The sequence below is a fragment of the Meleagris gallopavo genome, chromosome 4 (assembly GCF_000146605.3).
Source record: "Meleagris gallopavo isolate NT-WF06-2002-E0010 breed Aviagen turkey brand Nicholas breeding stock chromosome 4, Turkey_5.1, whole genome shotgun sequence".
Taxonomy (NCBI): Eukaryota; Metazoa; Chordata; class Aves; order Galliformes; family Phasianidae; genus Meleagris; species Meleagris gallopavo.
In genome coordinates, this window is record NC_015014.2 from 40513731 (window position 1) to 40529961 (window position 16231).

General features: G+C 36.8%; 1 protein-coding gene and 1 long non-coding RNA gene across 2 annotated transcripts in view; one reads left to right on the plus strand and one right to left on the minus strand.

Annotated features, from left to right (window-relative positions):
* The window catches only part of LOC109367330, a 5443-nt gene extending 908 nt beyond the window's left edge, over positions 1–4535 (plus strand). Inside the window, exons 2-4 of the long non-coding RNA XR_004159636.1 lie at positions 1562–1675; positions 3916–4026; positions 4403–4535. This is a non-coding gene — a long non-coding RNA (uncharacterized LOC109367330). The remainder of the gene's footprint in view (positions 1–1561; positions 1676–3915; positions 4027–4402) is intronic.
* Positions 1–16231, minus strand: part of SORBS2 (sorbin and SH3 domain containing 2) — a 137346-nt gene that overhangs the window by 21282 nt on the left and 99833 nt on the right. The window contains 4 exon segments of the mRNA XM_019614819.2: positions 1274–1359; positions 3565–5139; positions 7470–7657; positions 8585–8637. Coding sequence (XP_019470364.1) covers positions 1274–1359; positions 3565–5139; positions 7470–7657; positions 8585–8637 — 1902 coding nt within the window.

Consider the following 16231-nt stretch of genomic DNA (forward strand, 5'->3'; position numbering starts at 1 on the left):
TTAGTCTTTACTGATTTTGCTTGTTTGTTTCTTTTTTAGTACTGTAACTGATAAACCAAAAAATGAAAGAATGGAGATAGTATTAAAAGAACAGCGGGACTGACTGAATGCAAAATCTACAAAACAGATTGAAAATATAGTTTTTTAAATTATAGCAGTCTTACACTACAAGCCATTCTTATATACCTAACATCTTTTCATATTGGAACTCAGAATTCTTTACATGCCCAATACACCTCCTGACATTTTTTTTAACCGTTATTTTGTAATGAGCAGTCTTCATTGGACTTAAGACTCAATTGAATTGCAACATGTCATTGGGGTGTAAGTGGAACTGAATTCTAATGCTATAACCAGTTCTAAGATGTACCACCATTTAACAAGCTAGGTAGCCTAGAGGAAAAACTTAAATTAGTTTATATATGATTAAGTGCAAAGAGTGTTTGCTGTTTGGAGTGTTCACTTGCTTGTTCTCAGCTCCTAAATTACAAAAACAAGATACAACTATTGCACAAAATTATGGTAACTCAAGAGTGTACTGTATTCAGATTAATGGAAAATGTTAATCTGTTCTGTAATCTGTAGTCTACAGATGCTAATTAATATAAATATAGTTACTTTATGATTGAATAAAATTTCTGAAGCCTGCTTATAGAGTGCTTCAAGTTCTAGAACTTAAAAGTATACACACACACACACACACACACACACACACACACACACACAAAGAGTGTATCACTGTTTTAAGCATATTTCAAGTGATAATTTGTGTTACTTTCTTTAGAGATTGTACATCTGCTTCCATTTCCTCTGCCAAAGTATTAAAATAAGCAATTGGTAGACAATCACAATCACCAGAGCTATTACAGAAATTAGGGATTGCTGTCAGGATAATGCCTTTTGTATAACACACCAACAACAGTATTTTCAGTTGTTTTCCTCTTTTAAAACAAAAGTAATGGACTACAGGTGTCAGGCTTGAAACTGTTGAGGCAGTTTCTTGTGCAATTCCGTGATTTTTCCGTGTGCATTTAAATGTCCGCGCCCATTGAAATGTAAGTAGAAGATGCAGCTTATCTTACGTTGTTTGATATTCTTTTACTTTAAGTACCTGTCTCTTTAATGAAAAAGGATTCTGTCCCACCTAAATACTATGCTGTTGAGTAGCGCTTCATTTTTTTCTGTATCACTACGTTTTCTTATAGCCAAAAAAAATCTTGTTACTGATTTTTCCATATGGATATTGCTGCATTATTTATTTTTGGTTTGCTACCTCTTTATCTGTAGCTCCTCTTCTGTCCCTTGGAGTACATCGTCCCACATCAGTGAAAGCAGAATAGTTTCCAGGAGTTTCCTGGTCTACTGAAAACAGAACATCATTATGTGAAACTGTGGTAAAATAAACACATTGAAATCTGGCATATTGCTTGGTATTTTTTAGGAATAAAGAGATACAGATTCTATAATTTCACATTTAACGCATATTATGTTATGGTTAAAGTTGACCTTTAAAGAAACAAAGATACCAACTCTTAAGCCAAGGCTTTCCTCTGATCCACAGCAGAAGAATGTGTAACAGAGAATGGGAAGAGCAAAATTATGCCTTACTGTATGAAGTGATGCAACCCTGCTAGACCAAATGGAAGACACGAGAGGAGTACTGAGACTTTATCAGGTTGTGAGAAGCATTTCTGAATGCCAGCAATATAATCACAATTACATGCACAAAACATGACTAAAGCATGCCTCAATGAGATAATAAGAACAATTTTTCTTCAATAGGCCAACTTGTTAGTAGTTTTATTTCATAAAAAGATGGAATTATAAATCATTACTCACGAATCTCTGTGGCAGATTCTCTCTAAAGCGTAGTTTTCCAATGTTTAATAGAGGATGGTACACTACAGGATGGCAAATGCCTCTTTTTGTATTTTAATAAAAGAAGAAAAGAATAATCTTGCACTTTCTACTGCTTAGTAAGTTTCCAGTGTGAATTAAAATGTAATGGAATTATTTCAGATCAGAGAATGAAATAAGCTGTCCCTTGACTTCTGAGATTTACTAGCAATTGTAGTCTCCTAACGTCTGCTGCAGGAGGCTTCTGATTGATATTTGCCTCCTTTTGACTTCATTCACATGATCTGTTGTTACCAAGCTTATATATTTCTAAGTACAAGTGGAAAAATAGAATTAAATACTTCTGCATTACATTGCAGTTTTACAGATCAGAGACCTCAGTGGGCTGTTGTCCAAGCCACGAGGACTTCAGGCTATTGATAAATACTGTGGGGGCAAAAATTATTTAACTGCATCACTTAGGTTGCTAGATGCAAGCATGTCATCCCCAGCAAGTTTATCATAGTTCCAATTGTGGAGAGCTTTCTTTATGTGGTTCCCTTGTTGTCACAGAAGCTTTTAGGAATCTATGTTTACTCTGCATTATGGATTTCCCTACTTCCAAGGACTGGAAAATTAGTTTCAAGCAAATATGATACCTAATGAGTACAATTTCAGAATTTTTGAAACTTACTGTCAGTTGTTCATTGCTCTGCTTCTCATCTTCTCAAAGCATTATTTGAGCTTCTTTTTTTTTTAAATTGAACTTTGCAATATTTTAATACCTAACTAGAGATAGTACACAAATGTATCCTAGATGGTTTAGTTTAATGTCTTTTGAAAATCTGTCATATATTCTTTAAATGACAGCATTTCTATGTTAAATAATTCTGCTTCTGTTAAATAATAGCCCTCTATGAAGAGGCATCTTTGAGAAGTTAATGACTTTAATAGACTTTAAAAGGCTATTCTAAAAATCAGAAATGGATGAAAGAATGTCTTTATGATATTGATTGTGTTATTTGATCAAACCCATCATTAAAAATTTGATTATTGAGAATTTCTCTTCCGTGACATTTCTGAAAACTTCATAGTTACATTAAAATTTGCTGAGAAGATTTAATTCTACTGCCACAGAGATTGTAAAACCATTTGAACAGTGAAAATGAAAGTTTTCTAAAATAACTTTCAGGTCTATTCACAAAAAATAATATGAAGCAATGGAATTAGTGTATTTTCATGAAAAACAGGAACAACTCTCTATTGCACTGGCAAAATTAACAGCATTTTTATCAATTAGACATTTTACTGTATAGTTTTTAATGCTGATATTTTTGGTTTAAATATTCAAGGAAAAGCTCCCTGCATATCGTTTTCTGCTTGACCAGCATCTTAATGATGCATCCTGTCACATCCATTCACTTTCTGTAAGGTTTGTTTTGGTTTGGTTTTTTTTTGGACTCACTTAAGTTAATAACACTATTATTATTTATAGCACTAATTTATCTAATAGTTGAAATACACCATTTATCCAGTTGTCCAGATTACTTCATTTTGTGAATAGACATCAAATTTTTCTAGTTTTGTGATGATGTAAAAATAACAGTCTTCCTGCATTAGTTTTGTGGGATGAACTGTTCTTATATACTACACAAATAAAAATGGAATGAGAAAGGGTGGGAAATACAGGGAATAAATCACAAGGATAGAGGAAGAAAGTGAATCCACCTTGGAAACACAGTGCACTATCATTTTCTTGGTTATTGTTGTTAGTTGTGTCCATGTCTTGAAGAGAGGCACTAAGAGGTAATCTTCCACAATCATTCTGATACAGTGGGCAATGAATAGCACCATCTTGAGGCAGTGGATGAAAAGGCTGGTGCATGGGACTCTTTTTCAGAGCTGTAAGAGATGAATTCCTTTCTGGAATGTCTGGAAGCAGCTCAGTAATAAGTCTGTGTAATATACTGTTGTCAGGCAAACTTCCCCTTCTTTTTTCAGCTTTTATTTGGTCACAGATGTCTTTAAGTGCAGAATCTAGTGCTTCAAATACAGATGACTTGCGTTTTGTCTTTTCAGTTTGTTTTTTAGGGGCTGCACTTTTTTTCCTTCGAAAAGGCACTGGGCTGACTAGGAATGCTATCTTGGAGAGGCCAGATTCTGCCTCCTGTCTCCTTGGATCTTCAGCAGGTTCTTGTTTAGCCCTTTCATGTTTCAACATGGTGGTGAAGCGGGTGTAGGACGCTGGGCATCTCCCTTTGCAGGAGCTGATGAGATGCCTGTGATGGTGGTGGTGGTGGTGGTGGTGATGGCCCGATCCATAAAAGCTTTCAGATGATGTGAAGGAATAGTGATCAAAGTCACTTTCGCTACAAAAGGATGACCCCTCTATCTGGATAAAGTCACTGAGGTCAGAAACCACTCCATCTTGATCACTGTCTGAGAAATCCATATGTGACCGTTGTGGCTCATCACTGGTCACTTCAATATGAATTGGCACCAGGGTTTTAGACTTGTAGCTCCGTTGTACCTGAGAGGGATGTCTGACTTCATTTTCTTCCTCCAGCAGGGACTCGATAGAAAATCGCCGCTGTGAACATAAACCATTTTTCGGAGGCTCTAGTGTAATGTTTGACAACATTTCATCACCTAGATTTGGCATTGATTTTGACTTCTGAATTAGTTTTTCAAATTCCGATATTCTGGTTGGCACCATGTCTCTGGGTACCTCTTCAGTAGAAGACTCTCTCCAGCCCTGAAGAATACCTTTATGCTGTTCTTTTTCATACTGCAGTATTCTGGACTTCACAGAACAGATCACCTCAGAGTTCATCAAGTCCTTGCGATTGATACGATGCATCTTTTTGTACATTTTAAGGAAACCTGGGGCATCGTGTGCAGATCTGTGACGAACTCTTGCCCTACCACCACCACGGCCCTCAGGTGCATATGGGGATGCCCAGTTCATTGAGCAAACCTCTTTAGCATCCTCCTCACATAGAAGAGAGCCCATGCTTTCAGACTTGGCCTGTGCATCGGGAAAGCTATCCCGATCATCTGTTAAAAGATCATCACAGCTACGAGATTTTCTCTTTGGAGAAGTTGTTTCTTCTGTGCTGCTCCATACTTCTGCATTTTGTCGAGTCATTTGCCAGCCATTCTTGTAGCTGATTGCCCTCCTTGAATCATTAGGAACAGCTAAATGTTGTCTGTAAGTGCTACAGTAATCTAATTCATTTGAGGTGTTGTGGTTGTGCACTGAATAACTGAGGAGGGATGGATATACTTTGCTAATATCCCCACCTTTATAATCCATAGAGCAGCATGATAAAAGAGAGACATTGCCAGAAATTAAAAGATTCAGAAAGTTGGAATTAATATCAGTAAGTATCAGAAAGACTAGAAAAGAGACAGCCGTTAGTGCATCTATCCTGTCAGCTTTGGTCAGTACATACATTTCTACAGACCAGGACTGCAGAGCTAATAAACCATTTTCCAGCTTTAATAATGCACTTATGATAATTTGAACATTAAAAAAAAATACATCCAAATTCCTCAAGAATTGTGGTGATGTCCTCCTCCCAAACAATAACAAAACAGTGTAAGAAAACAACTATCAATATTGACGATGAAGCAGATTAAAAAAAATAAATAAATACAAACTGAAAAAAAATTTAAAGATGAAGTCAAACCAAAAATCTAGACTCCAGAACTATAACTTTGAGATAAATTGAATTTGGAGAGACTGAAATGTTTTACCCCTAGAGCTAAGACCATCATTTTTTATGTTTAAATAGATCACTTTTTTTTTCCCCCTGTGGAACTTAAATTAAATGATAACTACAGGAAATATAAATTTTGTCCAATTTTTACATCTCTTAGTTAATTCAAATTTCTTATTAGTATATGCTGAGTTTAAGAAATGATTGTTATACCTTCTTAACTATGTTTCAAATACTAGCTTAACTATATTTCAAAAATATCTGTGTATTCTGAAAGCTGTACAGAGTTTTTGATCTGATTAATGTCCAGACAGTTCACAGAAGTCACTATGAGACAAATTTGTAACTCTGGTCTCTCATATTTGAGCTGAACTTTCAGAAGTGGTTTCAAGTGGCAGCATTCAGTTCAGGGCACATGCTTCAATCTGTTCAGTCTGCTTTCTAAGAAGAACAATTTGAATCTCTGTCAAATACTGAAAGACTTGAGTTCAAAATCCATGCAGATCAAAAGACAGTGGGCTGCTCTTTTAACAAAATGGTTGGTTCCCAGAAAAGTTAACATTCTGCTGTATTTCATAATGTAAGAGAATGAATTGGTTCAAAAGTTAAGAAGTTGTGTGGAACTACTGTTCCCATGTTTTCCAACATAGCAGGGGGGTTGAAACTAGATAATTGTTATGGTCCCTTTCAACCCGGGCCATTCTATGATTTATGAAATTAAAAATCTGACTATGAATATTTGCTTGATTAAAGTAGGTCCCAATAACTGATGCTATCTAAGACACCAGCTATTGAACTGAAGGTCTGCTATTATGGAAATACATCTTTTCCAACATGGGAAGCATTTAAGTCACAGTTAGTACTTCTTATCAGTGGTGTAGTAAAAAGTAAATGTGGGTAAATGGAGTTTACCACCTTTTCTCTGTCTGTCTTGATGCACAAAATGGATGAGATTATTTTTTAAATTATTAATCTTAGCAGTGGTTTTAAAATAAATCTGTTCTTCTATCATCTCATTCTTAATATTTCTCACTGTTTTTCTTTGATACAAGGATGGGTATTATAATAGATAGTACTCTGTATATTACATCCATCATATATTTTACTGGAAACCTTTTGTCTCACTAATAAAAACACCCAAAACTCCCGAACTAAACAACCTAATTCCAGTGTGTCTTTTCTGGAGAGACATGGAGAACAGCAGTGGGACCATTTGGTTATTTGAAAAACAAAACAAAACAAAACAAAACAAAAAAACGAAAATCTAGCTTGTATATTGTGTAGTGAGTACTTCAAGGATTCTGGATGTGGCTCCGGGCAGCCTGTTCTAGCAGTTGATGATGCTGCACATAGCAGAGGGGTTGAAACTAGATAATTGTTATGGTCCCTTTCAACCCAGGCCATTCTATGATTTATGAAATTAAAAATCTGACTATGAATATTTGCTTGATTAAAGTAGGTCCCAATAACTGACACTATCTAAGACACCAGCTATTGAACTGAAGGTCTGCTATTATGGAAATACGTCTTTAATCTCACATAGCATTTGTCCTGATTTATTTTCTCCATATCCTAAGAGCAGTATAATAAGAGAAAAGTGCACTTTAATGAAGAATATGATTTGTACCGTAAAATTCCTTAAAGTTTTATTAATAAACCAATTTTCTGTGTCCTAGAAGGGGCAGATGAAACTGGAAAACCCTTACTACCAGTCCAGCTTTTGATCAGCTTAGAATCGCACACACATGTAAAGATAAGTTAGTCTTTAAGGAAAGGTCCAAAGCCCCTCATATGGTAAATCTCCCTACAGAGTGCATTCAGCAACAGTGGACAACAGTTGTATTTACTACCAAGAGATTGTACAACACATCATCGTCAGATTTCCTCCTAACAAATATGATATCCTCTTACCTTTTGCTCGCGATGGAGAAGAAGGAGACGAGCTAGTTAAAGGCTTTCTAAGAGTGGTGTATGGGCCTTGCATATCTGTACGGCCCAGGTTGGGCCTGTTTGCATTCTGATCACTGTGTGCTCTCTGATGACTTACAGCAGGTTCTGACTTCCTCCTTTTCCTATAGTCACTCGCAGTACTTGCAGAACTATAAAAATAACCAGTATTAGTAGTAGTCTCATCTCTGTAATAACAACTCAGTAATTAAAAAGCAAGTTCGTAATTGCATTATTTGCTTATGGATTGAACAATGCCAGAAGAAATACATCTGAAACATGCACAGGGGAGAAGCACTGGGCTCAGCTCTCTTACAGCACATTTGACAGAGAAAAGCTGAATTTTTTCTTCACTTGATTGTATCAAAGTTTCATATAAAATTGTTATATTGCTTTCATAATGATGACTTTGAAATAAATGTACCAAGCTTTTTAGAGTATATTTGGAAATACTGCAAAAGTATCAGCCACTAATGATTTGAAAGTCTTTCTATATTAATTTTGATAAGGTGGCAGTATCACCAGATCTGGCTACTGTACCATACTGAGATGTAGGCAGGTTAAGCAGTCTGATTATTCAGGATGCTGAATAAGATATTAAAGGAGCTGCCTTTATGAGTATGAAATAACAGTGTGAGTAGTAAAATGCAACTACAGACAAAAAAATTGAATGGTGAGTTGCTGTTAGCACTAGAGTAGAAGTTCAGTGTAAAGATGAGAAAAGGCAATAAAATAGATGAGGTAACAAGTTTGTGGGAACAGCACAGAACAGTGTTGCAAGCAGTAAGGATAAATGATGGAGTGTTGAAGCTGAGAAGCTCAGGGATGTCACTGGAAAGACCCAGAATACAGCATGGATTATACTAAATGCAAACAGTAAGTCCTTGAAAAACAAAACTAAGAATTGCACTTGAGTATCAAAATATGAACATCCTTTCCATGAACCTCTCATTTTCTTAGGAATCCACAAGGTGAAATTTAATATTTGATTCTTTTCAACATCTGCTGGCTTCAGGTCACAAAGAAAGCCCTTAGGTTGTATAATGTGTACTAAAGTGGGACCATACTGTATTTCTTACCTGGAAGGCCTGTCCAGGCCTCTGTCTGTTGAAGAGTGATGATATAAGGAAGTCTGTGAAAACAAATATATAAATCTGTTGTATGCCTATATATGAAAAAAAAGGTGACAATTTCTGCTTATAGTATTGGATTATTATGTTTGCTACTCCGTGACATCCTATGATTAACATAGCGTGTGCTCCAGATATTGCAATACTCAGTCAGGCAGTTTCTAAAAAGCATCACTAGATTTATTTTTGTGTTCTATTTCAGTTATATTTTTGTTTTTAAAGCACTCCTAAATAGTGATTTAGAGCCATGCTTCTCTATACTGTTTTCAAAAATGGATACACAACACCTGAAATTATCTTTGACTATGAAACATAAAAATCTGAAAATGATTCCTCCTTGTACAAAGCAAATCTGCAAAGCTTCTCCTCCATCTCAGTTACTCACCAGAATTTCGCAATCAGTTATTGCCAGAAGCAAAACCAGCTGAAAGACCCAGGATTTTTCTGGCTAATTATTGGCCACCTTATGTTCATGGTCAACTATTTTTCCTCTCTGTAGAAGTCTTCTAGACTTAGTCTCTAAATAGGAAATTTTTTTTACAGATTTTTCTCCATACCAAAGGATTGCAGAAGTAACACTTATCACTGTGTAAGCGTTCCAGCTGTTTCTCAAGCAGCTATACTTAAACTAACTTGTAAAACGTTATGGCAGAACTAGTTATAACATTGTTTTCCATAAGAGCTGCAAATAAAAGCTTCAGAAATTATTTTAGTGTTAGGCTAAAAGGGCTAATTGTCATCCAGCACGTACAAAACAACCTTCAGGCACAGTATTCTGCAAGAGACATGATCGCCTCTATTCATCTGCATCTCATTTTCAGCAGAGGATGACCCGCACATATTCCAGAGTGTTTGCACAACAGTTGGAAGGAGAAAGGGCATTTAAAAGTTCCAGAAACAGTATCTCTATCTGCTATAAATTACTGTTGTGTTTATTCTTTAACATATCCACAAATTAATACTTACATGCAGTTTTCAGCCTGAGAGATCTTCCCACCAGCTGGGCATTAAGCTGCTGCCCAGAGGAGCAAGCTGAGGCAGTGGGACATGGCCCATGTTGGCAAGAAATGGGAAGCGTGTGGCTGTCTCAGCAGGGCAGGTCTTTTATAGCAGGGTCCAGTTGGGAGAAGACTAACAGTGCTGCTGACCTGAACTCAGCTTTTCCCAGTGTTAGATGCTGCCATCAGTGAAGGTTTGCCTTGCTGATACAGTGATGTCCCTCTTTCCCAGGTATCTTAATGGGCAGTGGTGCTTGACACTTACTTTATTCCATGATGAGAGAGTGCACAGGACTGTGGAATACAGTCATGCTTTCTCACAGCATAATATTATTTTTAATTTTGCTAAAACCAACCTACCTGCATGTGAATGAAAAGCTACTTCTTACAAGTTTCGTTTTCTCAGTAAAACACAGATTTCAAGATTTGCTTTCTTTTTAAATAATTTGCCATTGCATTGCTCTTAGGTGATAAACAACCTACATATGACTTTACTAATCACTAATTAGTTTATTTTAAAGTGAAGAACAGAAATGGGTAATTGTTCACCAAAGCATTTCATATACTGTAAACTAACTCATAAAGTCAGTGGACCTGTAAATTACTGAGAAAGGGTCCTGTGACACAAAACCATATGTCTGCTCTAGGATCAAGTGAAGAGTTAATGCACCTTCCCAACAGCAGTGTAAGTAGAAGCCTGTACTTTGGAGCTGCTTCTGTTACGGAGGTGTGATGATCATCGTCAAACATTCTCAAACGGGCAATAAACCTGCTGGTAGTGCTTATGAAATGATCCCTATTTTATATTTGGAACACGTGTGGGGATAATGATGAGTGCATTCCTTTTAACTCAGCCCACCTGAACAAAATATCATGATATTTGTTTTTAGAATATATTCAGAAGGAGGTCCTGAGTCTTTACCGTTCAGTTCATATTTTCAAGTTTTTCTTTAGATCTTCTGAAAGCTGAAAACTGCTTTATGTCAATTTTTAAAGTGTCCAATGTCAAAGTTTTAACAAAACACATCTAAATACAAGATCTGTCTGCAGCAAAACCACAAAAGCCAGAGTTGGCACAGCTGCTCACATCAACAGAGTAACCCCAGTTCTCCACATGCCGCCACACAGCAGAGTGAAGCAGATGTGCACTGCCACACAGAAGGAACATCTACAAAACACATGTTCTATTAAATACAAATCTTATTTCAAAGCTGCCCGTCACTATAAGCCTCACCACTGTTGACCAGTCCCTGGCACACTCCTATACCCATAGAGGCCCCTCAGGCTCATGGCCACCTCAAGCTGCCTGTGAGGCAGTGCAAGCACTGCACTTTCACTGCAGGCCTTCTGTGCAGGTGCCATTCCAGTCAGAGGCAGACCAGGTCATGTGTCACAGGATACAAACCAAACAGCTGAGGCAGGGACAGCTTTCACCACTTGTAATGACTGCAGGGTCATACAGACCGTAACGCAAATCCTGTGGGCAGCATAGCTCCCATTGGCTCCTATGGAAGGCAAGAGGTAAAACGCACAACTGAAGCAAAACCACAAAGCACTTCTTTATCCGCTTCCCAGGATGTATATAGCATGTTAGCAATCAGCCTAAGACAGAAAAAAAATGTGTGTCATCCTGCTGTGCCGCTACACAGTTTTTCCTTTCCTTCCTTTAGGATATCACCTCGGATGTAATGTGCTCTTTTTCCCCTTCTTTGATGCAGTCTTTTGAAGATTTTGAAAGACATATATGGAGGCATATATGTTGTACCATACCATACCAATTATTAATACACAGATACATTGTTATCCGTAGGCTGTGTGAAGTTTATACCTTCTACCCACTGGTATTACCACAGTGATAGAGGGGAAAGGTGAAAGCAAGTAGTGGATATAGTTGCTTTTCATTTCCACTGTTGGCAGCTGCCTGACAAAACCAATTCAGTTTTAGAAACAACCATAGCAAACTACAAATATAGATTTTACTGAATAATATAGTTTTACTAAAAGAGGTATTTACAGTTAAGCCAACGTTATAGCTGTTTTCATGCATCAAAGCTTTAATGGTGACTGAGAATGAAGAAGGTAGGCAAAAGTTAAAAACAACAGACAGGTTTGTTTATATCAAGTTTCTAATGTTTTAATGAGTTGTTCCGTGATATTTTCTGCTGAAAAATTATTGAATTCACTGTAATGGATATAAATTACAGGAATTATATTTAAAGACTTTTAAATTTTCAAAACAAAAGATGAGTGCCTTTGTAAATTAAACAAAGACAAAACCAATATTGCTGAATATTTACTTTACCCAGACTTGCCAAACATGATTATATTCCAAATAATTGTATGCTAGGACTCTTACACTGTCTTCTAATACATAGAGCAGTCCCAAATATCAGGAAAGGCCTAGAAGTTTATTTTCTCAGAGAACAGGACCTAAATTTCACAACTGTAAAGTTTTTCCAAATTTGTAGAGCTTAAAACCAACTCAGAGTAATCTGCAACACAAGTAACAATTTAAGGTCACAATTTTTGTTTAATTTTTGGAGATCCCAAGGAAGTGAATCACAAATATGACAGAAGCAAAGCCACCGTATGAAGTAGAGTTGTTATTGCTGGAGTCACTGACTTTTGCCCTAACACTCTAAAAATGGGAGCGAATAGGAGGAAGAATGAAAGCCTGCATCTCTCCCATTCAGAGTAGGGCAGTGACAGCCTCATATATTTTATTCAGCGACTGCCAATTCTGCAGTTGCAAATTTACAGCAGGATTATACATTTTCAGTTTCCAGACTAGCTACTTTAGTCAGAAGTACTTAATTGGAGACGCAATAGCTCAGACATAAAGGCTTTGACTTGACATATAGAATTTGCAGTCAGATATTTTAATAAAAGATACTATTATGCTGATGTATTAATTGTTTGTGAAAGCAACACACTTGCCCAACTCTGAAGAAGTTGGAATTGGTCAAGATTTAGAGACACATGAGCTGTTGTGTAATTTTGAGTGTTAATCTCTGAGCAGTTTTGGGGATAAGAACTCAGTTCCTAGGATAATAAGATCAACATCCAAATGCATTAGTGATCTGGAAAAATATGAAGACAAAGACACAGTGATCATGAATTAGAAACGTCTAATAGAAATCAGGAGGAATCCACAAAATTTTAACAAACAGAAACAAACAGCAAGCATGCCAATCCTTCTTCCCAAGAGAATCACCTGAACAAGAATCATTCATTTACCTCATTGGAAACACCGGAAGAACTGTCTTGAACATAGTCCAAAAGCTTTTTAGGTGGCTGCATCATATAAGCAGAAGTGTAGAGATGGAATGGAGGAGAATCAATGGCAGCAAGGAATGAAATGTGGAGAAGGTGACACAGTTAGAAACTAAGTGTTGACAACACCAGGTACAAGAGTGACACACATGGGTAGAATGGGAGGAAGAATGTGTTATAGTGTTCCGTAATTTTTTAAGCATCTAAGTAATATGTTAGTAACTTTAGGTGGTAAAATTTACAACTTGAATGACTGAATCAGTACTAGCTGTATTTAATACTGGTGAGACAGCATAAAGTGTCATAGTTACATTTTTGTGGGATAAGCCTCAACATTCTTCATCTCAGAGGAGGCAATATTCTCAAGTTATCATTATGAGTAAAACTGTTAACATATCGTTTTCAGAAAAATGTATCTGGACTGTTTCTGCCTACCTATGCAGAGGAATGACAAAACAGCTTCAATGGCTAGATAAAAGGAGATAAAAGGTAATCAGTGATAAATTTGATACACTGGACAACAACTTTTAAAGGAAAGTATGTAGTTTGCTTTCTCTCACTGTAGCTGCGAGTTCTGCGGTTGGTGTTTGAGCAGATACAAGAAGGTAGCTGCTTCCCAGGGCATCCTCCTGGAAATTAGAAATTGAACCTAATCCAGCCTTAATGTATAGTCCATATTTAAGTTATTAAAGTCACAACCCTGGCAAGTTAGGGCTCCACTTAAAAAAATGATAGTTATATGCTTTAGATGGCTTTATTGACCTTTCCAAAAAAAAAGGTCCCATTAATTTCACTGGGATATGTTTGCTGAAGTTGGTAATTGGTAAATTTATATAAAAATATTTTCCCTAACATTTAAATATTAATATTCTGGCCTCACTTACCGGATGTCCAAACTCCAGTTCTGAAAAGAACTTATACCAGGGTTCATTTTCTAAATCTATGTCATCTGGGTTTATGCGATCAGGCTGGAGCAGTTGTGAAGGAAAAGGGAAGGAAAAGGCACACACTGAGTGAAGGGCTAGAAATGCTGTGTCACTTCAACAATACACATGCAAACACAAAACAAATAAAGGGGGAAGTAATGGAATAAAATCAAAGAATGAAGATGGTATTTAAGACAGAATATTCTTGTTCAAGAGCTGTCACTGACTGGAAGCTTTAATACTTTCCTTTCTGTTGCTATTCTTCTAATGATTGAAAGACTTTAAGGATTTCAAGATTACTGTTTTTACGCTAAGATGATCTTTGACCACTTCTGTAAACGTAGCTGCAAATACCTTTAATACTACTAAAGATTCTTTGTTAAGAAAATGCTTTAAATGATCTTCAGCTAGGCAACAAAGCACCCGTGTGATCGGCAATAAAGACATAATTCTATCATTATTGCTTTCAGTCATTCAATCTCAGAAAGCAAGTTAATTCTGGATCTTGCTGTCTTGAAGCAAGCACTGAGCAGAGATGAGCAATATGCATCATGCAAGCAGAGTTATATTAAAAAGCCTCTTTCAGAGCATTGAATGGAATTTTTATAAATTTTAAATCCTATGGTCAAAAATAGGGAACAAAAGTTATGCATTCTATAATTTTAGCTTTAGCAGCATTTTATAATGCTTTATCTCCCACAGGCTCATTGACATGAAACTTTTTTTTCCCCACAGCAAAATATATTGTTTTCATCTGAAAATTCTCACAGCAAAGGGATAAAGTAGGAATTGAAGTCAGCATTGAGAAAGCTTTTCAGTGAACTGAATAATAATTGACAGAGTTATTCAAGCAGCATGAAAACATGACAGTGCAAAACAGTAGAGCTCCCAATGGGATGTTTAATCCACTGCAAATTTGGCTGCCTTAATTATTTTCTAAACAGCTTGAGTTTCTTTGTGGAATCTGATGCATGCTAACCTGCAGCGCAGAATTATAGAGAATCACTGTCTTAAAGATCTGCAAATAAGAAAAAAAATTTTCTTGTAGAAGATATTTCTGAATTTAAAATTTTGGCTTCAATTATGAGAACTTAGACACTAAGTGATCTAGGAAAGCATTTCTCAAAGGCCACAATGGATCCTATAAAAATAATGTTTCTGGTGATTAAGTATTTAGCACTTTTTCTGCACGAGTCAAACTGTCACCAACATATCAGAGCAACCACATACAGCTATTTCTGTTTTCTGCAAGAGATAACAGTGCGTACTTGACCATTTCAGGTAATTAAACATTTTACAGCACTCTTCCTGCTGCTTTTGATGTTACTTGATTAAGCTGCCAATTTCACTCTATTAAAAGCTCAACAGCCCTTTTGAACTACATTGGTGCTTCCGTATCTGTGAGCAGTTCAAGCAATAGCTGTTGTTTTATAGATTTAGCTTCACAATGTCCCTTTCAAGTAACATGACAACAGTGAATGCCAGCAACGGGCAGCTCATCTGTGCTCCAAGGAGCAAAGCTGCTCCGGAGTTTTGCCCTTGCACTTTCACCATGCACAACCATTTCTGAGCACTAATATTGACAGCTACCTGTTTCAACTCAGCTATACACACACAAGTCTTTAGTAGTAAAACACCATTGAAATAAGTTTCATGAACTCAACAGTTAAGACTTACTACCTTATTAGCAACTATAACTGATTTCTGAAACACATGAATCTCTTCTACAGAGATGAAGACATGAATACAGACACAATAGATTCAGAACTACAGAAGATATTTCATCTGAGAGATGAAGGAATCGAGAGAGTTTAGCCTGGAGGACAGGTGGCTGAGGTGAGGCCTCATCACTCTGCAGCTACCTAAAAGGAGGCTGCAGTGAGGATGGTGCTGATCTCTTTTCTCAGGTGACAAGGAATAGGACAGCATAGAGTTGAGACAGGGAGGTCTAGAGGGGATAGCAGGAAGGATTTCTTCACAGAAAGAGTGCTCTAATGTGCTCTAGACACTAATGGGTGTTCACTTTATGGGATCAGATTTGACTTACTCAGATACAACTCCCATGAAATGTGGGTGGCGTGGCTACCACAGAGCACTACAAATCTTGGGTTACTGACATTACATGCAGGGCAGCCCGCCTCAGCTTTACGACCACACTGGAAATGGACCATTAAATGCTTTAAAGTGGAGAGAGTAACTGGCTCCCCTTTTATCTGCAAATACTCTTGCTATTAGTTGAAAGCTTAAGCAGAAAAATTATGCTTGTAAGAAAATAGTGTATTTTAATGCAGTTTCTGAGTTTTCAAGTTCTCACTGTAGCAGTGTGCCAATGCAGAGATAGCATAAGGGAATGTGTGAAGTTAACTCCATGACACAGCTCCTAACTTTACAGACTGAAC